General features: G+C 45.4%; 2 protein-coding genes across 5 annotated transcripts; one reads left to right on the top strand and one right to left on the bottom strand.

Annotated features, from left to right (window-relative positions):
* Positions 1 to 621: 621 nt before the first annotated feature.
* EIF2AK1 (eukaryotic translation initiation factor 2 alpha kinase 1) lies at positions 622 to 25739 on the bottom strand. 4 transcript variants are annotated; one of them, XM_032327060.1, is made up of 15 exons: positions 25511 to 25739; positions 19528 to 19686; positions 18047 to 18180; positions 16821 to 16858; positions 15379 to 15478; positions 14786 to 14866; positions 14004 to 14103; positions 13467 to 13527; positions 12885 to 13206; positions 11571 to 11682; positions 10059 to 10159; positions 4116 to 4230; positions 3771 to 3853; positions 2479 to 2712; positions 622 to 901 (listed from the first exon to the last, which is right to left on the bottom strand). In XM_032327060.1, the coding sequence occupies exons 1-15, from the start codon at positions 25626 to 25628 to the stop codon at positions 764 to 766; spliced, it is 1896 nt and encodes a 631-aa protein (XP_032182951.1). In that variant the 5' UTR covers positions 25629 to 25739; the 3' UTR covers positions 622 to 763. The 4 variants fall into 4 exon arrangements, with proteins under 4 accessions (XP_032182951.1, XP_032182953.1, XP_032182954.1 ...); XM_032327062.1 differs by having other exon boundaries at positions 13467 to 13524; XM_032327063.1 differs by lacking the exon at positions 25511 to 25739 and adding an exon at positions 25192 to 25325.
* Positions 5372 to 9324, top strand: ANKRD61 (ankyrin repeat domain 61). The gene is made up of 3 exons (XM_032327065.1): positions 5372 to 5689; positions 6829 to 6926; positions 8247 to 9324. The coding sequence occupies exons 1-3, from the start codon at positions 5474 to 5476 to the stop codon at positions 9190 to 9192; spliced, it is 1260 nt and encodes a 419-aa protein (XP_032182956.1). The 5' UTR covers positions 5372 to 5473; the 3' UTR covers positions 9193 to 9324.
* Positions 25740 to 26215: the final 476 nt, after the last annotated feature.

Raw genomic sequence — 26215 nt, 5'->3', positions numbered from 1 at the left:
TGGTGGTTTCGCTTTATTTAAAATTCAGCCACGTCGTGGGCACGTGCCAGCGTGCAGACATTTTTTTGAGATGCAAAAGTGAACGATTGAATCCCGTTGGGGCCTCTGAGGGATGGGGGTCAGTGGGGAGTGCTGAGTAAAGGGGACGCCGTGGGAGCGGTGCCGGGGCGAAAACAGGAACACTCCTGCCAGAGCTACTTGGGGGTGATTTAGAGATTCGGGGGCAAGGGACACAAAGTTTAGCGTGATGCCGGGCGGAAGAGAGCAGGAAGGTTGGAGGAGGTACACTGCGCTGCTGAGAGCCGGGCAGTGAGCTCCTCGGACGTCTTCCTGGTAACTGACGTGCGTCAGTCACAGCCGGTGCAGGCCGGGGCGTGCGCGGTGACGGGGTAGAGACGCATACCCAGATCTGCGCAGAAGGACGTTTCTAGAGGACGACCTGGTGGTGAGCAGCGTTCAAAGGGGAAAGTTGAGGACGGTGCCTAAATCTCGGAGACCGGACGGTGATACTAAAAACCAGGAGTTTGTGGGATACGAGCAGGAAAAGAGCAAAACAGGTTTTGTTTCGAGCAGGTTTCAGTTCAAAGTGCTGGATCATAAAAGAATTCCTTAAGGACACAGTTTGGGAGAACTTCTACAACTTTAATAAGTCTTATCCAGGCTCACTAAATAGAACTGTACGACCTATCCTCTAACAGTGACGAAGTTTACATTCCAGTTCACCAGAGACCGAGAAGTCCACATTCTCATTCACGGAGCCTAATTACGGCAGGTCAGGCACACCCCCGTCTTTCATGCCGTCCTTGGCCCCTCTCTCCTGGGAAAGGAGACTCAGCTGCTTCCTTAGTTCTTCGATTTCTTTTTCTTGCTCCAGTATTTTCATCTGTAGAGTGAGATTAACCTGTCAAGAGAAAATTTTAAGTTCCATTAAAATGGCCTCTTCCATTTTAAATACACAGGCCTACCTCCCTTTGCTCGGTACGCCTGAATTCCAGGCCCCGCAGTTCGCGAAGCCACATCAGCACTGGGTCTCCAAGGCTCTGTTACTAACTCGGCGCCTCAGCCCACGGCGCATGTGGCCACCAGGGGCCAGCCATCACTTTCTCACAGCACACACCCACGCCATGTGTGTAGCTGTGTTGCCTCCGTGTATCCTGACTACGTGGGACTGGCCAACAAAGATGGAAGAGCAGCAAGCTAAGGGAAAGCAAGGAGGCTGGTGGCGGCATCAAATTGCTCTGTGTGGTGTTAGAGAAGGAACGGCTGGCCGAGGGGGTGCTGCTCCTGCCGCCGGACACACGGGGTGTGCAGCCCCAGGACTGGGCGAAGAAGACTTAGCAGAAATGAGGAAAAGGATAACGATGTCCCAGAGAAACTGACACCAGTAAAATTCACACTGAAAGACCTCGCAGAGGTCTCTCACAACTTTGAAAGTGCCAAGCATAAAACCTGGGCCGCTGCTCTAAGCTTAGAAAGGAGTGGACAGTTCACCAAGGCCTAGAAAAGACCCTCGCTCTGTATCCTAGGTTCTATGGCGAGCTACGGGCAGGCGGTGTTCTCTAATAACTAACTTAACTGGGAGTTAGAAAACCCCTCCCATAGCAGGAGATAAATTTAATCACTACATCTGCTGTTTCCAAAGACACTACACCTTCCTGTTTACCACTGTGCTAGTAAAATTCACGATTTTACCCGAAACTTAGCCTTAAACAGAAAATAAATCAGCGGGACAGTTACTACAAACAGCACCCAGACCAGTGTGCATCAGAATGACTTCAGGTGTCTGTTACACAAGGGCCGTGGCCCCTTCTGCCCCCAGACTTCTCCCTTAATAGGCCAGGGCAGCTGAGAGGACCTGAGAAGTCCATCTGGTCCCCAAGGATTTTATGCTGGTGGCCTGGCGACTACACTCGGAGGACCAGTGCATGTAACGCACTGTGGCTCACACACTGTGGAGGCACATCACTTGGGGATCTCATGAAACGCAGATTCTGATGTGGTACGTTGGCCGTGCTCACCCGCTTACTTGGACTATGAAGACTGTGCTTCTGGGAACTATGAGAATGAATTTAATTCCATAAACCTTACTCTAAGCTCAACTGTTCTTCATGAAACTGGATTCACAATTTAAATTCTAATTCAAGCTTCACGTTTTCCTCAGTATTTTCCTCAGGGCTCCCAACTGGCTAGGTCGGCGAAGCATGTGACTCCTGATCTCAGGACTATGGATTTAGGTATAAAAATTACTTTAAAAAAAAAAAAAGAGGGGCACCTGGGTGGCTCAGTGGGTAAAAGCCCCTCCTTTCGGCTCAGGTCATGATCTCAGGGTCCTGGGATCGAGCCCCACATCGGGCTCTCTGCTCGGCAGGGAGCCTGTTTCCCCCTCTATCTCTGCCTGCTTGTGATCTCTCTCTCTGTCAAATAAATAAAATCTTTAAAAAAAAAAAATAGAAAGAAAGAAAAAATGTATGTACGTACATTTCCAGAATTTTGGAAAAGTTCGCTCTGCAGCAGCTGAACAGCAGACGGTCTCTGAGATGCGTTCCTTCTCGTTAAGTGCTGGATATACTTGGCTTGCATGGGACACCTCTTACTGAGGGATTCGGGTATCTGACCACTTCTTAAACCTGTTAGAACGTGTACTCGCTCCATTTCTGTTCCAAACGGCTGAAAGAGCTCTAGCAGGATCACACCCAAGCTATACATATCTGACTGGAAAAAGCAGGGGAGAGAGAATTTAGTGGTGAAACACAAAAAGAGACTAACATCTCCATTTCAGTGTACCACCCTCTCAAACACAAGAGGATTTCTAAGGACGATCAATTTACAGACCCTACAGTGCAGGGAACACAGTGGGTGAGCTTAACCCTCGAAGAGCCAAGCGTCTGCTGCCTAGAATCATGGCCCTGAGGGATAGCTGACTGGTACCGTCACAATCCCCATCTCTTCAATATCAAGAAGGGGCATCCACAGGCACAAAGGCCAGCGGGGTTAGGGGCAGGGAGAACCCCAGCGCCCAGTCACTGCCGTACCAGTGACCCCCCCAACACTCCCTGACCATCCCGGTATGGAGAGGCCTGCCCGAGAGATGGGCGCTTACACATGCTGGGCCGAGCTGCAGGGGCTGGTGTCCCCGAGGCCTGCTCCCCTCCCCTCTGCCTCCACACACAGCGAATCATTCTGGTAAAGCTGAAGACACTGCATCAAATCTGTGCTACTTTTCCTGAAATCGTTTTTCGAGGAAGGTCTTTACCAGGTAGGATTTGAGGAAGAACCATGGTCTTTTTCTGGCAGTTCACGCCCTGCCACTAAAAAAACTAAATGATTCATCAAAAGGAAGAAAACTTATTAGGCTGTTCTTTTGAGAAAAGGATTTCCTTTACCATTCCCTCAAGGAACAAAATGGATTAAAACTATTCAGTATCTTCATTCCGCTTCAAAAGGAGGCAAGCGCCACACTTCCTGTTACATCAGTGAGTGTGTGTTTGTGGGAACAGAAGAAAGGCAGGCAGAAACAGGCTTCTGGGAATTCTGGCTTCCTGACGTGAACTGTGACAAATAATTTAGGACACCCACAGATTTGGAAGTGCAGTCAGATTCAGGTAAAAAGTGAGGTTTCCTGTTAGCGGCAGTGTGATATAACAGACAACCTACCCTACTCTGTTTCCTCCAAACACACCTCAACACGAGACCTTCCACTGCACTTACAGTGCTTTTGTCACTAGGCCAGCAGAGCAAGCCCAGCCGTGGCGGAAAGCAGCACATACTACCTTGGCATCATACTCGGATCCTTCCAGCTGCTCAGGCGAAGCATACAGGCAAGTACCCACTCTGGACGTGTGCGTGGGTGTCCCTGTAATTTGAAAAGCCAAATATTAAACACTGCAGAGTTCCCACTGTCAATACTAAGGAACACGGACTCGAGCAGAGCACTGTAGGGAACGATGGCTGCTTTTTGTCTTTACCTTACTTTTGAGATTACACTAAGTCTAAGAGTCTCTTTAAATACTGACGAGTTCAGTCGTGTTTCTTTTTTTCTCAAAGCAAGCAAGAAAGAAACGAGCAGAGAAGAAAAAAGAAAAGAAAAGAAAAGAAAGCAACCCGAATACACTTACTGTTCCCATCCCTAGCGATCCAGTCTGCGTTCTTCTGTATGATGTCTGCGCAGGCCAGACCGAAGTCTCCTATTTTTACTTGCTGATCAGAGCCATGAAGAAAAATATTTCGGGGCTATAAACAAACAGAACAACTCCTTGGTATTGTTAAAACAGTAAACATGTGTAGATGTTAAAAGTTTTCAACTCAGGAGCAAGCAGCCCCTCAAAAATTAAAAATCAGAGCAGTGGTTCTAAAACTCGGCTGCACATTAGAATCACCAGGAGAGCTTTAAAAAAAAAGTCCCAACGTCTAAGCCATTCTGCAAACCAATATAATCAGAATCTTGTGGGTGGACACAGGCAGCAATATTATGTAAAAGTCCCCATGGTACTCCGAGTTTGAGAACCACTAACGCAGAGCACACCTTGTACACAAGTGCCCCCAGAGAAGCTTCTAGAAACAACTGTCCTCTCTAGTAAGTCAAAGACTGATTTTCTTCAAATTTTTAATGAGAAAACTTTGGTATTTTTTTAAAAGCTCCTCGATGATTCTTTTATGTTTATATTTGATTTACTTCAAATTTGTAATGAGGAAACTTCGGTATTTTTTAAAAGCTCCTCGATGATTCTTTTATGTTTGCCAGGGTTGGGGGCAACTAGGTCACACTAGGAAAGGTATGCGTTTAGCACCATTTAAGCAACTGGGACAGACCCCAAACTTCTCCCAATGGAACTAATCCTGTACCCATATTGGGGGAGGGGGAGTCTACACTCAAAACGAAAATATATTTACGTTAGGTTTTCTTACTTTAAATGTAGTTAATTTTAATTTTTTATTTTCATGTAAATTCCTCTTTTAGCTTTTTTTTTTTTAAAACAGCTAAATGGAAGAGAACACAGAAATAATCCTATGTCTAAGATAATAATTTGGGCACGTTTTTGTGATTGAGTCAAGTCCCAAAGACTGCTTCAGGGAGTGCCGGGGTGGCTCCTTCTTTGAAGCGTCTGCCTTCAGCTCAGGTCATGATCCCAGGGTGCCGGGATCAAGCACCACACAAGCTCCCCGCTCAGCTGAGAGCCTACTTCTCCCTCTGCCTGCCCCTCACCCCACCAGTGCTCTAGCTCTCTAAAAAATAAATAAAATCTTAAACAAACAAACAAAAAAACCCTCCTTCTGTTTGGCACTGTATGACCTGGGAACAAAGTTTGAAGAAGTTGGGTCTGAGATAAAAATGAATCGTGTTCACAGATCTGACTTTGGACAGTTCTAGAACAGTTCTAGAATGGAACTGAAGGGATCACAATGAGACTGAAATGGAACGATTCTGTCCTGTGTGTCCCCTGAACTTCCAGGTCCCCACTCTTAAGTTCTGCTCATGGGCAACATAACCAAGAGAGGCAGCAGGGAGCTGGTCGCCAGCGGTGCAGAGGCCCTGGAAGAAGGGCCGGCTGCCGCCCTCCACACCAGACTCCATGAGGCCATCCTGAGGGAGGACTGCGCGACAATCCACGTGCTTCTGAGAAGCCACCCCGTCAACCAGCCCATGACCATTCTGGCCAACCCCACCAGCCACCGACTGCTTCTGAACCAGGTACCCGCCGCTCTGCTGTGTCACTTGCAGGGGAAAGACACCACGCTTCGGAAGGCCCACAACCTAGCTGCCGTGAGCTCATTAAACCTCCCAGGCACCCCCACGTGGCGGTGGGTGGTGGGAAAGGTCGCCTCCAGCACCCTCCACGCCCAGGGAGGGCTCTTCCAAGTCTGCGCACCCCTCTTCCCACTGCCACACATACGCTGATGTGAGAAAAGATGAGAATCCTTTTGGCTGGTGAACCATTAATGTTGTTCTCTCAAATATACCAGTGGTGATTACATCTGTATGAAGGAATTATTTTTCTTTTTTTACATACGCTTTTCATTTTTCTAAGTTTTTATAATGACTATTACCTTTAGATTTAATTTTTTTTCCCCCAAAAGTCCCTATCTCCTTTACCCTGCCTTCCCCTATCTTGCAGTCATGCCATAAAAGTCACTGCTTATTATAGATGCATTTTAAGAACCGGAATAAATAACCCCGCTAGTCACAGAAGACACGCCATGCTATCTTTGAAACCCTGGAAATGCAGGTTTTACTGCTGATACTATGGCTCTGGCAAAGTCTTTTTTTTTTTAAGATTTTATTTATTTGACAGACAGAGATCACAAGTAGGCAGAGAGGCAGGCAGAGAGAGACGGGGAAGCAGGCTCCCCGCTGAGCAGAGAGCCCAACGAGGGGCTCAATCCCAGGACCCTGAGATCATGACCTGAGCCGAAGGCAGAGGCTTAACCCACTGAGCCACCCAGGTGCCCCAACTTTGACAAAGTGTTAAAAAACACAAAACCTACTTTGTCAATCACCCTGTGGGTTAATTTAAGGACTAAGTGACTCAGTAGCAATCACCATTAATTTTACACTATGAGCTCTCCATGAGAATCAACTTCCAAAGCTTTATGTGATTTAGTTCTGTTGCATGGGTAAACATGCATTTCTGTAAAACACAGATTTTATATCAATCTCACTGGTTTGGGCTCTTTTCAAACACTCAAAAAGAAAATTTCAATGCACACACCAGAAAAATATTGACCTGAGATGCTAAATACCCTTACTTCCTCTGACAAAGCAGGCGTACACGACGACTGCTTCTCCCTGCACAGGCCTACGTGTAAAGTGCTCTGCTTTCTCCCCCAAAGCAGACGCAGTCCGTCCTCCCCATTCACCTGGCCGCCGAACACCGCAAGGCACAAAGTTTGCTCTGTTTGTTGGAACACGGCGCTGACCCCGAAGTCAGGTAAGTGAACTCAACAGCGATCAGTTCTAAATGAGGAGACGCATGATTTACATGTTCCTCTCCCCCGTCATGTCTGGACGCACCCATTCTTCGGGGTTATGGACTCCAAAATACCATGACCATGTCTTGAATGAACCAGTCTCCTTACTGACTAGACAAGGTACTGGGAAAACCCAGCAGTGATGCAGGAACACAAGCCAGTCAGCCCACTTCAAGCGTTTAGCAGGGATGCTGCGGAAAATGCATGCAGTGCTGGCCACAGCCCTCAGGGAGCTAAAACCCTCAGTCAGGTATGGAAAATAAGTTAACAGAAACAGACAATGCATTTTCTTGTTAATCCCCACCACCAGAAAGAACACTTCATCAAAGATGAGTTTATCTTGTGCACCAATAGTCTTCACCACCTAAACCAATGCCTGACACCAAGTACCAACAAAGAATCACATGGTGTGAACACTATACGACTTCTTGCCCCCGGAACATTAACAGAAAGGAAAGCCCCAAATCCTCAGTATGCTCCAGAAGAGCCCGCTGGCCTGGCTGGCTGGAACCCTCATCCCGGCATGGCCCTGCAGACCCTCCGCCACGGCTGGACGTCACCAACGCACCCCCTCCCCTACAGGGGCTCCTCTAGGCACCCTCTAGGGCATTCCTACCTCTTAGAACTTTGCCCATTTGCAATACTGACCTAATTACTTCAATAACAGACGTTTCATGTCTGTCATGCTGGGCGGTTGAGCCCTACAAAAGCAGGGACTCGGTGATGGTTACCATTTCCCTAGCGTGGGACTTCTGTTAAATAAATATACATAAACTAAAAATCAGTTTCAAACTTCAGCGAAGCAATCAGGTGTTTGTAACAAACTTTGCCTTTTCTCTGACAAAATAAAGGAATTCTGGAGGCAACCCTGAGATTTCAGTAGAGCACATGATGGCCATTGTAAAACCCTCATGGCACCTGAGCTCCCCTGAAATGCTGTTATATTCCAAGAAACCAATGCAGACTTACAAACACTTCTTTGAAGCAGGCGTGGGGAATCACTTTATTTACTTATTTATTTTTAAGATTTTATTTATTTATTTGACAGAGAGAGATCACAAGTAGGAAGCAGGCTCCCTGCTGAGCAGAGAGCCTGATGCGGGACTCGGTCCCAGCATCCTGAGATCATGACCTGAGCCGAAGGCAGCGGCTTAACCCACGGAGCCACCCAGGCGCCCCTGGGGAATCACTTTAAACAAACATTGCCTTAGGTACTAATTCTTTGTGTAGAACCGTTTCCATATGAATACAGTGTAATCTGCCCTCAATCACTATTCTAGGGACACGAGAGGCCTCACTGCACTTCACCTGATGCTACTGCACTGGCCAATCACTTCTACCACGTGGACAAAACCAGGGAACAGAATCCAAAGGATCCTGACAGACATTCAGAGCAATGCTGTGCTGTGTCTCCGCATTCTGTGCGAACACGGAGCTCAGGTGAATGCTCAAGTGGACAACAGCAACAAACCTTCCCCACTGCACCTGGCCATAACCTACGGGACCTACCCGGTCCTCTCCATCTTGGCCCAAAATGGCGCCCACGTCAACGCTGCTAACGAATCCAGCCTGACACCCCTGCACATGGCTGCCGACATACTGAATAAGGAGATGATGGAGACGCTGATCGCCTGTGGCGCCCACGTGAACTGCGCCGTGTCCTCCACGGGGAGCACGGCCCTCAAGCTGGCGGTGTGCACCGCATCGAGCAAAGCAGGAAGGCTGCTGGCCGCGGGGGTGGGCTGCATCCGTCTGCTGCTAATTCATGGAGCCAAAGTAAATGCCCAGGACCACGAAGGTCAAACAGCTATCCATGAGGCATGCTTTGGAGGCAGAGAGGCCATCATCAACCTCCTGCTCGAATTTGAAGCAAACGTTAACATATTAACGAGAAACGGGGAGTCTCCAATATACATGTACCTCCAGCGCAGCTCCAACATAAGGGACACGGGGCTCCTCGCCAGGCTTCTCTATCGCTCCTACCCTCTGAGACTGACCAATAACCAAGGAATTCTACCTGCAGGAATCATGCTACCAGAATTCCGCCTCTTAAGGGAAACCCTAATAAAGTTAGCTCAAAAACCCTTATCCCTAGAGGACATCTGTAAAAGACACATCAGAAACATTTACGGTGACAAATACAAACAACACTTAAAGCAACTTCTCCCAGTGAAGATCTGGAACTCTCTATATGGTTATTATGACTTAGCTTACCTCTTGAAATAGGACCTCAAAGTTTCACCAGCCACAGAATTTCAGGAACTCACACCCTTTTCTCTGGCTAGACTCATACCCAGAAAACACTCGACTCATCACCGTGTACCTCCCAGATGTACAAAATGGTTCTTAAACTTTTTTTCAAAAAATAAAATGATTTGCACATTAACTTTTTGTTCCCAAATATTCCTTTAAAGGCATTTTCCACAATCTACTTCCTTTGTTCAAAAAGTAAACATATTAAAACTCTTCTGCCAAAGAAGTAAATATATTTTCTGTCCCTTGACAGTCTTTGGTGAATAAAAACTGGAATAATCATAGATTATTTTAAACAGCAGGAAAAAATTGCCCAGGTCAAATTTCCTTTATGTTACGTAACTGTAGAAGCACATTTTACCTCTGAGGCTACAATAACATGAGGATTTTCATCAGCATTAAATACATTTAACATCATCTATTACATGAGCACCCAAACACACTCACTACCTGAAAAACACTACTATTCTCTACAGAGAACTTCTGAATGCCCAAAGATCGCTGCCTTTAAATTAAATCTAGGGATGCCTGGGTGGCTCAGTTGGTTAAGCATCTGCCTTCAGCTGAAGTCATGATCCCAGGGTCCCAGGATCGAGCCCCGCATAGGGCTCCCTGCTCAGCAGGGAGTCTGCTTCTCCCCCTGCCTACAGCTCACTCACTGCTCTCTCTCTGACAAATAATAAAATCTTAAAAAAATAAAATAAATTGAACCTAGAGTTCTGGACTCACAAGATGATGATTTATATAAAAACAATGATACCCCCTAAGTAAATGAAAAGAGGGTAATTTCATTTAATTCATGAACCAACACCACATCCTCCCTGATACGAAGCACTTACCTTCAGATCTCTGTGTACAATTCCCATGTTATGTATGTAACATACACCTTCCACCAATTCTTGAAAAATTTTTGTTGCAACACTGGCCATGACGTAAGGACCTTGAAGGAAAAAAGGAACTTTTATTTCTCTTTTTACCCATTGCATTAACATCTAAATGTCAGATGGTTCTAAATCCGTTACCATAATTCAGATTTTCAACAAGGTCAACATTCCAAAATGGTTAAAAATCAGCAGGAAGGGCCCCTCAGCTTGCAAAGAAACCATCACGAACTAGTGCCCTCGTGAAGGGACTTGGTGTCACTAATGTCACCCGGAGCCCCTGTATTAATTACCTTGTAAACAACTCTCAGGCATAAGATGACTGGATAAAACTAGGGTCTAAATCTCCTTCAACCCGACACTCTGGGGTTGAGCACTAATAAATCTGGTGTCCTAAGCCTACTGTGGATTAAAGACATCGTCACAAACTATGGAATCAGAAAAAAGATAAATCATGTTAATTAACTCAAGGAGTGAGCTCCCATTATGCGGAAGATCTGAAATGTTCCATTTTCCAAAATGACTGACAAATGAAAACCAAAGTATGGGGGGGGAGGGGGGATGGTTTAATTCATCTATTTTTTTTTTAAGATTTTATTTATTTGACAGAGAGATCACAAGTAGGCAGAAAGGCAGGCAGAGAGGGGGAAGCAGGCCCACTTATCATCACGCCCCTCCCGCTGGAGCGGCAGCCTCCTGTCTACAGATGAAGCAGGGCTTTGGGACTCTCACAGTCATTCAGAACAACTACCTTCCTTTGGTCTGTAGCAGGTTCTCATTTTAACCCACCTAATACAGCCAAACAGCGGGCCCTTGTATAGGGCCTTTTACCGGTAAGAAGAGCTTCCGTTCCCTCGGCAATGCATCCTCTGCCTTGAGCCCGTCAATCCCCACAGCCCATCAAATGCGACGATCCATATTTGACGGCGGAGGAAACAGGCTGAGAGCACTTACCCGACCTGCCCCAAACCTCAGCGCCAGCGAGTGTGAGAGCCAGGATTCAAGCCTGGTTCTATCACGTATGGGTGGCTCAGTGGGTTAAGCCTCTGCCTTCAGCTCAGGTCATGATCTCAGGGTCCTGGGATCGAGCCCCGCATCAGGCTCTCTGCTCAGCAGGCAGCCTGCTTCCCCGTCTCTCTCTGCCTGGCTCTCTGCCTACTTGTGATCTCTCTCGAATAAATAAATAAATAAATACATTCTAAAAGACCTTTTCTACCCAAATCATTAACCTAAATTCTAGCACATAACTCCTTGGATATCCACAAACTATGTCTTCATCTCAGAGACAATTAACTTCCAAATACCTGGATGTTCTTGAAAACGGTGAAATAAGCACAATGGTTTGTTTCAAAAAGGTGATTCTGCCCCACCTCCCCCACAGTGTTAAGCCCCTGCAGGTAGTCCCTACATCGGAAGGCCTGCCCGGGGCCCCATCCCCCAGCCCACTGTCCCAGACCCACTGGTACTCACACGCAGACTCGTCCACACACTCCCGGCTCCTCTGGTTTCTCTCGACTATCCAGTCCCACAGCGAGAGCTCGCACAGCTGCATCTGGATGTGCAGCATCAGGTGGTACTGCACCTGGGGGACGACACGGCCGGCTCCCACCTGGGTACGACTTGCTCGCATTACGCATGCAGTCAACAGGTACTTGCCTCTGCCAGACCAAGCAGGGGGCCGCGTGGCTCAGGAAAGAGACGACAGATACACGTCTGCCCAAGAAGCCCAAAGTCAAGTGAAGGAGAGAGAGGAAGAAAGGGATACCTCAAACAGTGCGTTAAGACACGGGCGGGCAGGAGGAGACTTGGCTGCGGAGCGGGATGAGCTCCCAACGAGGATACTGAGGCCCTCATGCAGAAAGCATCGGGCCTGCTCACCATACACACGGTTTCTAAAGCTCAGACACAGCACCAGAGAATGGCTGGGTGCCACCTGACTGCTCTCTGGGCACCTCAGAGTAGACGCGCATTCTGGAGGCTTGCTATGTCCTTAAATAACTTGTCCAAAGAAAAGGCAAGCACCCACTTAAGCTCATGATAGATAGCGCATGCGTTTAGGAACCAAGGAAAGTTTCCCACAGGTACTGCGGAGAAATGGAACGGTTCTGGTGAACGGTCCCTCAAACTCAAGTCCTGTGTATTCAGGTGACTCTGTTCCAAGTTCTGTGTCTCATAAAAAGCACATGCACAGAGCCACATAACCCTGGGCAACAAGAATTAATTCTGCACGTGTGTACACAGACGGCATACACGGTTCTGTGATCCCAGCATGCCAGAGTATACGGAGGCTTGTTAGCGTTCAAGGTCCTTTTTAACACGAAGACTCCACACTGGTGAGAGTATGTGGCAGTCTCACCAGCATATGGGAGTGATCCTCAATGAGAATGGTCTGAAAAACAGACCTGATCTCCCCTCTCCTCTCTTAAAGTCACATTCCAAAATAGAGAAGGCCTTTGTGGCATAAATATATCTGCTTAGCATGATATGAACACATGACAGAAACAGTGTGAACAATGTTTCCAACTCCAGGGGGCAAAAATTAAGAGGAATAGAAGTGCCCAGGAAAGGATCAGCAGGCATTAACTACGCAAAGGAGCGAAGACCCAACACAAGGGCCACAGGCTAGGGGAACTTGGGAGGTGAAAGGGTGACAAAGGGAAGCCGGTGGGGGGGAGGCACGCGGTCAGCTGGGGTGAAAGGGAGGCCACATCTAGTCACGGGTCCTCCACACTACGACCATGGGTGAGTATCAAATCATCAGAAGATTCTGGGAAAGTGATCTACCTCTGTCTGCCCCAACAAACTTAAGTTTTCAGAAGATTCCCCAGTGGATGTGAAATTCTCTTCCAAGTCGGAATGATGCCTAAGTGGCAGCGGGTGTTCAACAATTGATCTGGAAGGCAAGTCCACCAAACCATTTCCTGGGAGCAAACTGGATGACTCGAGTTCACTGGTGTCCCTTGTGATTAAGTTGGTGCTGTAGTTCACCAATCTGTTATTCTGATTGTCAAGGCCAGATTCTCCTAAGGGCTTTTCTTTTTCTGAGGTGAACTCGGCGAAGATAATGGATGAGCTGTTACTTTCATCATTTTGAACATACTGACTTCTGGAGGGGAAAAAAAATGGCAAAGATAAAAATCAATGTAAAAAAAGATGAAGAGTAACTCAGCTGTCCCTTCATGCCCACATATATCTCACTGGTAAACTGTGGAAGCCCCTGGCATCAGATCTCTCTAGCAACAATATTTATAGCTGAGAAGCAGCAGCCATTTAACATTTTGTAACGAAAACAAGCAAAAAGACAAAGAAAACCCAGGGCAGGTGAACGGTTATATCTAACGTGTCAAACTACACCGGTGCACATACCTGTCGTCCTCTTCGTTGGAGATCACCTCCAGAGATGGCAACGGAACAGAAACTCTATCTGCTAAAAAAACAAATAAAAACCCACCTTCAAGCATCCTAGCTTGCTTATTCAAAGGCCTGGCACATTTTAGGAATGATAAAAACAGCCTTTCCACAACCACTACGACAACTACGCTGGGCCCTGAGCCGGTTGGGGTGGGGGTGGAAACTTTCTGTAGAGGGCCGACAGTAAGTATTGTAGGATTTACAGGCCTGCCAGGACTGTGCAACTACTCGGTTCAGCTATGGCGGTACAACATCAGCCACAGACAACACACGAATGAATGAGCCTAGGGTCCTAATACACTTTGTTCATTGACATGAAATGTGAATTTCATATAACTTTCACACAAAGTATTCTTCCAATTCCTTTTAAACGATTTAAACATGGAAGAAAACACTCTCAGCTCGAAGGAGGCCCTGAACAGGAGAAGGCCGGGTTCGGCTCAGGGGCCACAGCCTGCCAACCCCGCAGCTACACTATCCGCAATGGCTTACCTCGTGTTTGGGCCACATGAACATGCTCTATCCAAGCGGTATGATAGCCTACGATATTGGGATGCTGAAGGCCTGCCAGCACCTTCACCTCCCGAAGTACCTGAAGAGGAAACGCACTTAGATCGGGCTTTTACTGACAACTTGTTCAATGTACGTGGCATCAAATACTACTTGTTCCAGAGCAAAACAATAAAAACACATCCAAACGAGAAATCTAAACTATGGTAAAATAATTGGAATATTTCTGAGAGAAGAAGGGAATTGTTACAGCAGCAAGTTAACGGACACCTATCTAGTGCTTTCTACTTTTCATAGCCCAATATGTTCATTCTCTCATTTCATTCCTCCTAATGAGTCCAGTCCTGCTGTCACCACTGTGTCCAGGATAGGAGACCCAGGTGGCTTAGAGAGGGGCACCTGGGTGGTTCAGTCAGTTAAGCGTCCAATTCTTAGTATCAGCTCAAGTCATGATCTCAGGGTTGTGAGCTCGAGCCCCGCGCTGGGCTCCATGCTCAGCACGGAGCCTGCTTGGGATTCTCTCTCTCTCCCTATTCACCTCCCCACCATGTACACACTTGCTCTCTCAAAAAAAATTTTTTTTTAAATTAAAAATTAAGTCAAATAAAAATTTGGTTTTCATGTTAATTTTACTGTGACCCACTTTTAGTGAACTTAGCAATCCACAACACCTAGTATTTGCCAAATGCACACACACACATAACTCTTTCAAAAGAATCTAAATACCCAATTATTCAAAATAAATACACTTAAAAAGAGCATACCTTCATACAATCTGTTTTAGTTGCACCATTAATCAGGATTTTTTTAATTGCATAATACTGACCATCTAATTTATTCCTGACCTAAAAAGTAGAGAAGAGAAAATATATTTGTGCTATTAAATTCAACTGAATAAAGCAAGTTATTCTAACCTGAGCTTAGGATCCAAACTAGCTCAAGAGATAAATTTAAGCAAAAGACAAGTGTCTTTACTATGTTTAGGAAAGTCGGCCCCAGTCAGCTAGATTAGAAGCTTCCAAACTGCACTGAGACTTTGACTCCTAGAGACTCGAGGTCTGAAAAATGGAAATGCTAGCAAAAGAACCACAGGAGGCCCAAAATACAAAAGCACAGCTTTCTTCCGTGATACCTTTTTAAGTAAATTAATGCAGTTTCCAGAATCTGCCTAAACCACCAATGTGGTTAGAAAAAGTTAAAGCCTACCCACTTCCCTAGAGATGACAAATCTTAGTGAAAAGTACACACATATGATTTCTAGGGACTTCCCTTAGAGCACTTTAAATAATAATCATGAGAACAACTCAAAATACATTTGCTCAGAGTAGGAGGTCAAAACGGATTTGTGGAAAACAACCTTGTACACTCTTCCGTATCCGCCTTTTCCTAAGATGGCAAGCTCTTCAAATTCATTTAGGTAACGTGAAGTCTGGGCTTCAAAGGCTATTTCCCTGGACCTAGAAGTGAAATACAAACAACCAATCAATATTAAAACATGAAAGAACCAGGTGCCCAGGACAGTTCACACTCACTGTATCACTAACCTGCCCAACCTTACTGATAACTGAATTACGATGATTTGAAAAAATGAGCCAAAACAAAATTTCTCATGCTCTAGGAAGAAAATTCTTTGCTAAGTAAATCAACATGTAACAAAGACAACAAGGGGAAGAATCGAGAGATGGCAAAGGGATCGCTAATCAAGTATGTTGCCAGTAACTAGTATTCCAATTAGAAACTGTAGTGTTTTAAAGCAGGAATACTGACGACTAACGGGCAACAGTTGATTAGCTAAGCTCAACAATAAATTTACTTAATTTTCTTAATGAAAAATGTCTTAATGAGTTATAGATTTTAAACTAACATTTCCTACAAAGAGCCAAAACTCATGTTGTTCCCCTGACAAAGACTATGTATCAGAGCTCTGAATTAACGGTGGGGCTTACTTTGGAAAATAGTGTGGCGATTCCTTAAGAAATTAAAAATAGAGCTACCCTATGACCCTGCAATTGCACTACTGGGTATCTACCCCAAAGATACAGAAGTAGTGAAAAGAAGGGCCCTCTGTACCCCAGTGTTCATAGCAGCAATGACCACAGTCACCAAACTGTGGGAAGAGCCAAGACGCCCTTCAACAGACAAATGGATAAAGAAGATATGGCCCATATATACAATGGAATATTATGCCTCCACCAGAAATAATGAATACCCAACTTTTTCAACATGGATGGGACTGGGGATTATGCTGAGTGAAATAAGTCAAGCAGAGAGAGTCAATTATCTTATGGTTTTACTTACTTGTGGAGCATAAGGAATAACACGGAGGACACTGGGTCAGGAGAGGAGAAGGGAGTTGGGGGAAATTGGAGTTGGAGACAAACCATGAAAGACTGTGGATTCCAGAAACAAACTGAGGGTTTTGTAGGGGAGGGGGGTGAGCGGTTAGGTGAGCGTGGCGGTGGGAATTAAGGAGGGCACGTATTGCATGGAGCACTGGGTATGGTGCATAAAGAATGAATACTGAAACATTAAAAAAATTAAATTAAAAAACAAAAAACAGTGGGGCTTATGGAATCCACACAGAATGGGGGAGGGAGGGCATAAGGGAAAGAGAAGTAAAGCAAATCTTGGAGCAGTCATTAATTTCTGAAAATAAAGCTTTTAACTTTGATAAACTACCCTAACTACATTATTTTTAACTTCAAAATTAGTTTCTAATGAATTCAGGATCAGTTCCTAATCTTAATTTCTTTCAGACATTTTACTCTTCGCACAATCACATAAGTATTTGACACATACCTGATCTTCTGGATATGAGAATTATCTTCACAAGGATCCTAAAATCAGAAAATTACTTTAAAAAGCATTTTAGGCAAATTTCATGGAATGAGGAGTCTAACAAAATTCAAGGTCACACTAATAGTCCCAAATGTTCACACAGTATTTAAAAAAAAGAAAAACACTCTGGCTTTTTCAATATCACCTAGGCGTTTACAATTGAAAACATTTCTGTCTTAACCACAGATCACTACTAAAAAAAAGCTATAGTCTTGCCATCCACTGATAAGGCTGAGAACTCACCAAGGAGCTCTATCAGCAAATAATTCTGACTTCACCTTCAAAACAGAAGCAGAAATGGCCCACTTCTCACATCTCCACTGCTACTACCCCTCCAAGCTACTACTACCTCCTGGCTGTCTGACCACCTGTCCCCCTGCTTCTGCCTCTGCCTCCCTCCATCCATTCCTAACATCGAAACTGCGGTGGCCCATTAAAATGTAAGTCAGATCACGTCACTCCTCAACTCAGAATCCTATAAACCTTCCTACTTTGCTCTGAGTAAAAAAAACCAAAGACGTTAAAATGCTTTCAGGATCCCTGTCTATCTGTCCATCTGACTGTCCTCCCTGACCCTCCTTGCCCGACCTCTCCCATACTCTCCCCTTGCTTATGCTACTCCGGCCATATGGCTGCCACTCAGCTTCCCAAAAACGCCGAGCACAAGGCCACCTCGGGGATGGCTGATCCTCTGCCCAGAACATTCTTCCTCCAGGCAGGGGCATGGCTCATGCTCTTACCTGCAGCTAGCTCCCGACCTCAGTCACTGGCCACCCAGTATACAACCCATACATTTTCTAAGCCCTTTCACTGCTTTCGATTTTCCCATTAATGCTTACCACCATGCTACAACCCCTTTCTTTTTATGTATTTTTATTATGTTTCTATTGCTGACTGCCCCCTCAGCAGAACATAAGCTTAGACAAAAAAAAAAAAAAGAAAGAAAGAAAAGAACATAAGCCCCCATGAGGGCAGGTGTTTTGTCTTTTGTCTGTTTTGCTCACTGCTGGAATCCCAACGCCTATAAGCCTAACACATGGGTAGTCATTTGTACATATTTACTGAATAAACAAATTAATATTTTTATAAACCTGTATTGTAACTAGGATTCCACAGTGCTTTAAAATACAGTTCTCCTGAAATTAAAATGTTTCTGTCATACACAAAGTTTGTATTTTAATGCTTACCTGACGAACTCTCTCTTTGGCAGACCTCATTAAATGGGTAATGGCTCTGTTGTGGTGTAGTCTCAGTGAGCTAAACTCATCGCTACAGGTGAAAGAAGACAGCAGCCCCATTTTGATAAAGGTCTGGCAAAGCACTAGAAGAAGAATATGGAAAACTATTATCAGAAAGGCCATCAATAAAATGGCAATTTTAAAGAGACTACAGAGTAATAATAGCCTCTATTTAAAAAAAAAAGACAAACGTTGGGGCACGTGGGGGGCTCAGTCTGTTAAGTGTCTGCCCTCTGCTCAAATCATGATCCCAGGGTCCTGGGATCAAGTCCCACATAGGGCTCCTTGCTCAGCAGGGAGCCTGCTTCTCCCTCTCCCTCTGGCCCCCACCATGCTCTCTCTCTCAAATAAATAAAATCTTAAAAAAAGAAACCTCTGTAAGAAAAAAGCTACGTTTATACACATTATAATTTGGAGATGAACCCTCTAATAAAGAAGGAACAACTGGCACTGTCCCTGATAGAAGCATATCTAGAATTAGCTACTGGATACTGAGCAGTCATCTGTTCACCACGCCTGGTCAGCTGGTAAGGCATGGAGCTCTGTTTTTAAAACAGCAAGAAAAAATGTAAACTTACTAGTCTCCTGACATTCACATACATCACCTTCTGCTGCCAGGCAACAAAGAACAAAGGCAAGAGGCAAAACGTGATTAGAACGGACAACAACAGTGAGTTATCGTTTTCGATGATGGACTGATTATCTCTAACCAACAAACAGCACATACAAGATGTGCACAAACAAAACACTAGGGCAAAGTTAAGTCTGAAGTCACAACACCAGGCTCCTCAGAAAAAGAAGTTTCTCTTCTTCTGCAGAAGTTTCTGCAGATGTGCTTGGCTTTTACTTATTCAAGGAATACAGTAAATATAAAAATGCGTTCAAGAAATTCAAATATTGGGGCGCCTGGGTGGCTCAGTGGGTTAAGCCGCTGCCTTCGGCTCGGGTCATGATCTCGGGGTCCTGGGATCGAGTCCCGCATCGGGCTCTCTGCTCAGCAGGGAGCCTGCTTCCCTCTCTCTCTCTCTCTCTCTGCCTGCCTCTCCATCTGCTTGTGATTTCTCTCTGTCAAATAAATAAATAAAATCTTAAAAAAAAAAAAAAAAAGAAATTCAAATATTAATGCCTATTTCAAATGCTTCTATACCAGCTGCTTTCTCAGACCCACAACGTAGCATTTTTACAAGGTATACTCAGATTTTTTCTTTTTTTTTTAAGTTTTTTTTTTTTAATTTGACAGAGAGAGAAAGAGAGATCATAAGTAGGCAGAGAGGCAGGCAGAGAGAGAGGGGGAAGCAGGCTCCCCGCCAAGCAGAGAGCCTGATGCGGGACTCGATCCCAGGACCCTAAGATCATGACCTGAGCCGAAGGCAGAGGCCCAACCCACTCAGCCACCCAGGCGCCCCACAGAAGATTTTTTTCTTACTAACATTTAAACACCTGTCGTGATCGGAGCGGGTCTGGCTCGTGCACATGGCTCAAGTGCTCCAGCAAAGAGACAAGCAAGAGTTGGTTTGCAACTGCAAAAGGGAAAGTCGGCTGCTGCAGGGGTCCTTTTAATACCTGCAGTTCCGCAGGGACGTCGGATTCTAAAAGTTAAAAGAGGGAAAAAATGTTAATAAACGGGAAACATATCTCAGAATGACAAAACAGCATCTTCTAATTAACGAAACACAAACTGTTTCCATTGAAGGAAATAAAACACAGAAGAGGAGTTAACCCGAGTGGGGTTAATCGGGACAGACTTGAAGCTGAGTGTCGAGTTGGGACTCTGGAAGCTGGAAGATTAGCTAAGGGATGCCGTCGCCGGGAGGGTGAAAGCTGACGGAGGAATGGTGTGGGCCAAGGTAGAAATAAATAAATGAGTAAGTAAACATCCAAGTGAACAAGAGGGAACAGAATGGCTTCCTTTCTTCGAGAGGACAGCCCAGGGGCCGGCATAGCGAAGGAAGTATGGCAGCAGGAAGGGGGCGGGGAAGGCAGCATGGGAACCATCTAGGGCCTCGTGTGCTGCCAACCGGTCCACATGCACAGCCTCAAATCCTCACAGACCCGTGGAAGGAAGTGTCACCGCTCTCGCTTTACAGATGAGGACCCTGACCTCCCACAGCGGTTAAGGAACCTGCAAGCAGACAGACTGACAGGACATCCAAGCTCATCTTCCTTCCACCAGACAAGACCAGGCAGATGGACAAGCTGGCGCTTCCGGCTGAAGGTTATAAGCTCTAGTTTACTGTTTATTTCATGTGTTACTGAATCAACCACAAACAGCACGAAGGAACAATGTTTGAGAAAACTGTGCTGGAAACATGGAACGGGTAGACAGGAAGAGGCAGGGGACAGGCAACGAAAGCCTTGTAAAGCTCGTGAGTCATAAATTCAGATCCAGTACACAGATCTGCACCACACATGATAAGAGAAAGAAACGGCCGTAAAATTTATATAGAGCTCTCACAATAAAATGAAGCATAATTAAAACTCAACTAGGTTTAACGGTAACTTGTAACTAATGACATACATACTAAAATAACTGTGGTTCCAGAACTTGCCATCAGGTTGGTAACCACTCCAAGCCTGGAATTATTATGGTATTATTATGGGCACAGAAAAGGAGACATTTTTAATCACAGGATGTTAAAAGTGTTTGTAACCTTCAGCAATACATGTATCATAGAATTCAAAATGGACAAAGCCTTGACTGAGCACTTCCAAGCACTTCCAATACTTTTATGAAAGTATTTACAGAGCACAAGTATGTTTTATAAGATGTTCGGTGTAACACTGTTTTTGGAATACTGGAAGGGTGCTAAGCTATATACATATAGGAGATTAGACAGCTATTGGAAATGATGGTGTATGAAAAGATAATCGTGGGGACGCCTGGGTGGCTCAGAGTGTTAAGTGTCTGTCTTCAGCCCAGGTCATGATCGGGGATTTTGGGATCGAGCCCCGCACCATCAGGCTCCCTGCTCGGCGGGAAGCCTGTTTCTCCCTCTGCCACTCACTCCCCCTGCTTGTGTTTCCTCTCTTGTTGTCTCACCCCCTGTCAAATAAATGAATAAAAAAATAAAAAATAAATTTTAAAAATTAAAAAATGATAGTAATAATGAAGGTGTGGCTAGATAGTTTCATACAAACCAACACCACCTCTCCAGTCATCATTTTACCAAAATGTATCAAAACTTCTGGGTCGGGGTGCCTGGTTGGCTCGGTGGGTTAAAGCCTCTGCCTTCGGCTCAGGTCATGATCCCACGGTTCTGGGATCGAGCCCCACATCGGGCTCTCTGCTCAGCAGGGAGCCTGCTTCCTCCTCTCTCTCTGCCTGCCTCTCTGCCTACTTGGGATCTCTGTCTGTCAAATAAATAAATAAAATCTTTAAAAAAAAAAAAAAAAGTGTTTTTTTTTTTTTTTTTTTAAAGATTTTATTTATTTACTTAGAGAAAGAGAGAGAGAGAGAGTGCGAGCCAGCGGGGAGTGGCAGGCTGAGAGAGAAGCAGGAGCCTGCTTCCCTGCTGAGCAAGGAGCCCCATGCAGGGCCTCCATCTCAGGACCCTGGGATCGCGACCCGAGCTGAAAGCAGATACTTAGCCAAAGGAGTCACTGAGATCATGACCTGAGCCGAAGGCAGCGGCTTAATCCACTGAGCCACCCAGGCGCCCCCCAAAAAAAAAACTTTTTTTAAAATGTATTTCTTTAAGCCAACAAATCCTACTTCCGTAGATGTAGTCTGAGGAAATAATCAGATATCAACAAAGACTTGTGTACAGGTGTCAAACCCACTATTAATTCTAATGATAAAAGAGAAACTTATTTTCCAACAACAGGGCAAAGACTGAAATGATAACACAAAATGTGTGGTCTTCATGTTTTTGAAGGCTAATTTCTCACAAGAAAATGCTAATATAACATCATATTTAAGAAGCAGAACATAAAAGATTTATCATACGCCTATCCTCACAATTTAAAAGTATATTTCAGGGGCGCCTGGGTGGCTCAGTGGATTGGGCGGCTGCCTTCGGCTCGGGTCGTGATCTCGGGGTCCTGGGATCGAGTCCTGCATGGGGCTCTCTGCTCAGCGGGGAGCCTGCTTCCCTCTCTCTCTCTCTCTCTCTGTCTGCCTGCCTCTCCATCTACTTGTGATCTCTCTTTGTCAAGTAAATAAATAAAATTTAAAAAAAATAAAAAGTATATTTCATAACTATATAAATGTATAGAATAAAACAAAACAGAAAATCTCTGCCCCCTCAGTTTCCAATTATAGATCCACAGAATTTGTAAAAGAAATGACACTAGTGAACATGCTATTTTTCAATCTGCCTGTTTGATCCTTAGTATCTAGGAATCTACCTGGCTTACAGCAGTTCATATTAATATTTGCAAATGAACACACCAAATTGTTAACAGCCAGCTCTCTGGAATGTGAGCACAGATGACTTTTCCCTTTTTTATTTCCTTAAGTTTTTCCAAATGATTCCTCTAAATTTTTATCTTATTTGGACAAACTCAGAAATCTTTAATCCAGGGGTGCTTGGGGGGCTCAGTCATTAAGTATCTGCCTTCGGCCCGGGTCATGATCTTAAGGTAGTGGGATTGAGCCCCACATCGGGCTCCCTGCTCAGCGGGGAGCCTGCCTCTCCCTCTCCCGCTTCCCCTGCTTGTATTCCCTCTCTCAGTGTCTCTGTCAAATAAAATCTTAAAAAAAAAAAAAAAGAAAGAAAGAAAGAAAGAAATCTTTAATCCATTTGTGGTATCTTTGACAAAGACTATTAAATGCAAAACTCAGTGAATAAATTTTCACTGGCTATGCTAAAACATAAACAGTAATCTCTGGGTGATGAGATTATGGTTTTTAAATTTCCTTCTTTGGGCTTTTCTATACTTTCAACATACTCGGTAATGTGAAAAAAAAATTTTTTAATATACTGAATTGTCAACAGCGATGAGATTAGGGATTGGAGGGTTTTCTGCTTCTATGCTCTCACTTTCCTGTGTTCTACAATGAGGAAATCCTTTTTTTTTTTTTTTTTAAAGATTTTATTTGTCAGAGAGAGAGCAAGAGAGCGAGCACAGCAGGGCCAACAGCAGGCAGAGGCAGAAGCACGCTCCCTGCAGAGCAAGGAACCTGATGAGGGGCTGGATCCCAGGACCCTGAGATCATGACCTGAGCCGAAGGCAAACACTCAACAGACTGAGCCACCCAGGTGCCCCTGAAAATCCTACTTTTTAATAAGGAAAAAAAAAAATGATCAGAGTCAAATGAACCAAGTACACCAAGAAAATGGCAACTTGAAAAAAGAGCAGCACACAAATACTCAAACACAGGAAGGAGTAAAACCGTAAGGAAATGAAGGCGAAAGCTGAGCGCTTCCCGTTTCGCTCCTGATCAAGTAGTAGAGGAAGAGTCAAGAGGCTAATAGGAAAGACGAGGTCAAGCCTTGTTACAAAAGAAAGAGAAATGAGATGAGATCCTAGGTGAATTAAGAGTTCTAGACTTCGGCCAACTATGAGGGGAGAAGACAAAACAGGAAAGGGACCACCTATTTCAGGCTCCTCAGGAAAATAATGATCTGAAATAAATGGTCCATTATTAAGTAAGAGAGGAACGTGGAGGGTTAATCCGAGTAAAAATCTGAAACACTTCTGTCAGATGAAAGAAATAAAAACCAGAGAGTCTGGCAATGGGTTTACTGTTGCTTTCCTGCTGCATGCTATTCCAGGGGTGGGTGGGGGCAGGGGGGGTACATAGTAACTTTGATCAAAGTTGCTCCCTACATAATAGACTAATGAACACAGGTTTTAGAGTGACATCTAGGTTTTGAATTTTCTGACTCTACCCTAACCTGGCAGAGTGACCTTCTCACATCATACTGGCGACTTCGAGAAATCACGTAACTGCTCTGATTCTACGTCTTCTAAAAACGAAACTACGTTTTTTTCATAGACCTTACTTCTCACATAAAAAGATAAATTACGTTGGATATTCTGAGCCTCTTTGGAAGAAAAGCCAATATGTAAACACAAGAGTATTATTAATAACCTAGCAGAAGGAAATTTTTCAAAGCTTATCTATGATCACTCCCTTCCAGAATAATCTTTCCTTTGCAGACAACCTTATCACAATGTGACAGCAAAGACAGACTTTTGCATGTTTACAGCTGAGGCTTTTCCTTTGACATAACACTTCCTGTATTGCTGAGCTGCCATAGTACATTGGGTTACGTGTGAAAAAAATCAGTTCATTAAAAAACAGTTCTCCTAGGGGCGCCTGGGTGGCTCAGTGGGTTATGCCTCTGCCTTCCGCTCATGTCATGATGTTGGGGTCCTGGGATGGAGCCCCACATCAGGGTCTCTGCTCAGCGTAGAGCCTGCTTCCCCCTCTCTCTCTCTGCCTGCCTCTCTGCCTACTTGTGATCTCTGTCTGTCGAATAAATAAATAAATCTTGAAAAAAATTTTTAAAAACAGTTCTCTTAAAACAGTCCTGTCAATGTACTTAAATTACCATCACAGTCTGTTTTTGACCCCCTTTAGAGTAAAAAATTATAGACAGTATTATGGGTGAAGATCGGAGGACTTAAGGAATAAATCAACATTTTCAACTCCGTTTCCAACTGCAAATCCACTGTATGTGAATACTTGTTTCATGTTTCAACTGAGCGTGTATTCCTTGTAATCATCCTCTTCAAAGCACCATAAAGTAAAAACCTCCCTGAATCAGTATTATTCAATCTTGAGAGCACCATTTAGCTTTAAAAACTGCCAAAACAACCGGTAGTAATGCAAGACCCTATAAAATCTGAATAAAATACTGGATACTTTAAACTGGCTGGAGTTCATGATCTAAGTACCCTTCACTTTATGCAGAATAACTTGCCTGACTTAACGTCATCTCCTAGTAACCAAAAGCCTCAAAAAAAAAAAAAAAAGGATTAAAAAACTTGGGCATTTCTTTTCTTTAAACCGACCCACCATGAGAAGTCTTTAGCTCCCCCCATCAGTGAAGCAAAAAGCAAGAGAAGCTACAAACTTTAAAACACGGAACCCGAACGGTTAGGCGTGTAAGGTCTGTAAAGCCCCCTTCTAGAAGTTTACAAACCGCAGGGCTCGGAGCTGGAAAACGGCCTGAGGGAAATCTGAGCCCGTCCGGAGCCGAATCCGCAAAGAGAAAACCGCGGAACAGAAACGTCAACAAACTAGCAGGTCGCCGACACTCCTTGCAATAAATGTTTACCTTACGCAGACCGCCCTCCCGCCGCCCCCCCTCCTTACTGCACCGCTGGGCCGCCGGTTCGAGCCCGGATCCCGTCGAATTCGCCCCGGAGCCAGGCCGATGCTCGTTGCGCCCTGCCCGCCCCCCGGGAATTAAGGTGGACGGGTGCAAGGGGACGGCCGCCGCGGCATTTCAGGTCCCTCACCATCATACTTGGGGTCCGAGCCGTCGGCCGGGAACTCGATGGCAGGCGGCGCAGGCACAGCCCCCGCCCCGTCGCCCTCCGCCTCGCGCTCCCGGGTCCCGGAGCTGCCTCCCAGCATCGCCCGCCACGCGCGGGCCGCAGCCCAGCCGCCCGTCCGCCGGCCAGCGAGCTCAGCACCACCTCACTCCCAGCCAGTGGAACCTGCCACCGGATCCGGAAGTAGCTCCTCACGAGGCAAAAGACCCGCGCCGCTGGCGGGGGCGGGTCCTGCAGCAAGCTCCGCCCCTCTCCTGCTCTGCAGGGGAGAAGATGGGCGGTTCCGGCGCAGGCGCCTTAGTGGGCTGGTCTTCGGACTGTAGCCCACAGCCGGTAGCCGGTGTGTGCTCCCGCTCGCGCTTCTTGCCACGCCCGCAGGGACCCCAGCCTGCGCCCCGGGCCACCCCTGAGACCTTAGTACCCGCACACGAGTCAGAGCGCTCGCATCTCACGCCAAGACTCGGATGCTAATATAAGAATCTTGTGTGTGCAGAGCTTCTAATCCGAATACATAGTTTTTGCAGATAAAACAGTGACTATTCGGTCATTTGTTTTACTTTTTTTTTTTACTTTTTTTTTCTTTTATTTTTCAGAGAGAGAGATCACAAGTAGGCAGAGGGCTGGCGGGCGGCGGGGGGGCGGTAAGCAGGCTCCCCGCTGAGCAGCGAG

The sequence above is a fragment of the Mustela erminea genome, chromosome 20, assembly GCF_009829155.1.
Source record: "Mustela erminea isolate mMusErm1 chromosome 20, mMusErm1.Pri, whole genome shotgun sequence".
In the NCBI taxonomy this organism is placed as follows: Eukaryota; Metazoa; Chordata; class Mammalia; order Carnivora; family Mustelidae; genus Mustela; species Mustela erminea.
This window is presented reverse-complemented; position numbering and strand designations above follow the sequence as displayed.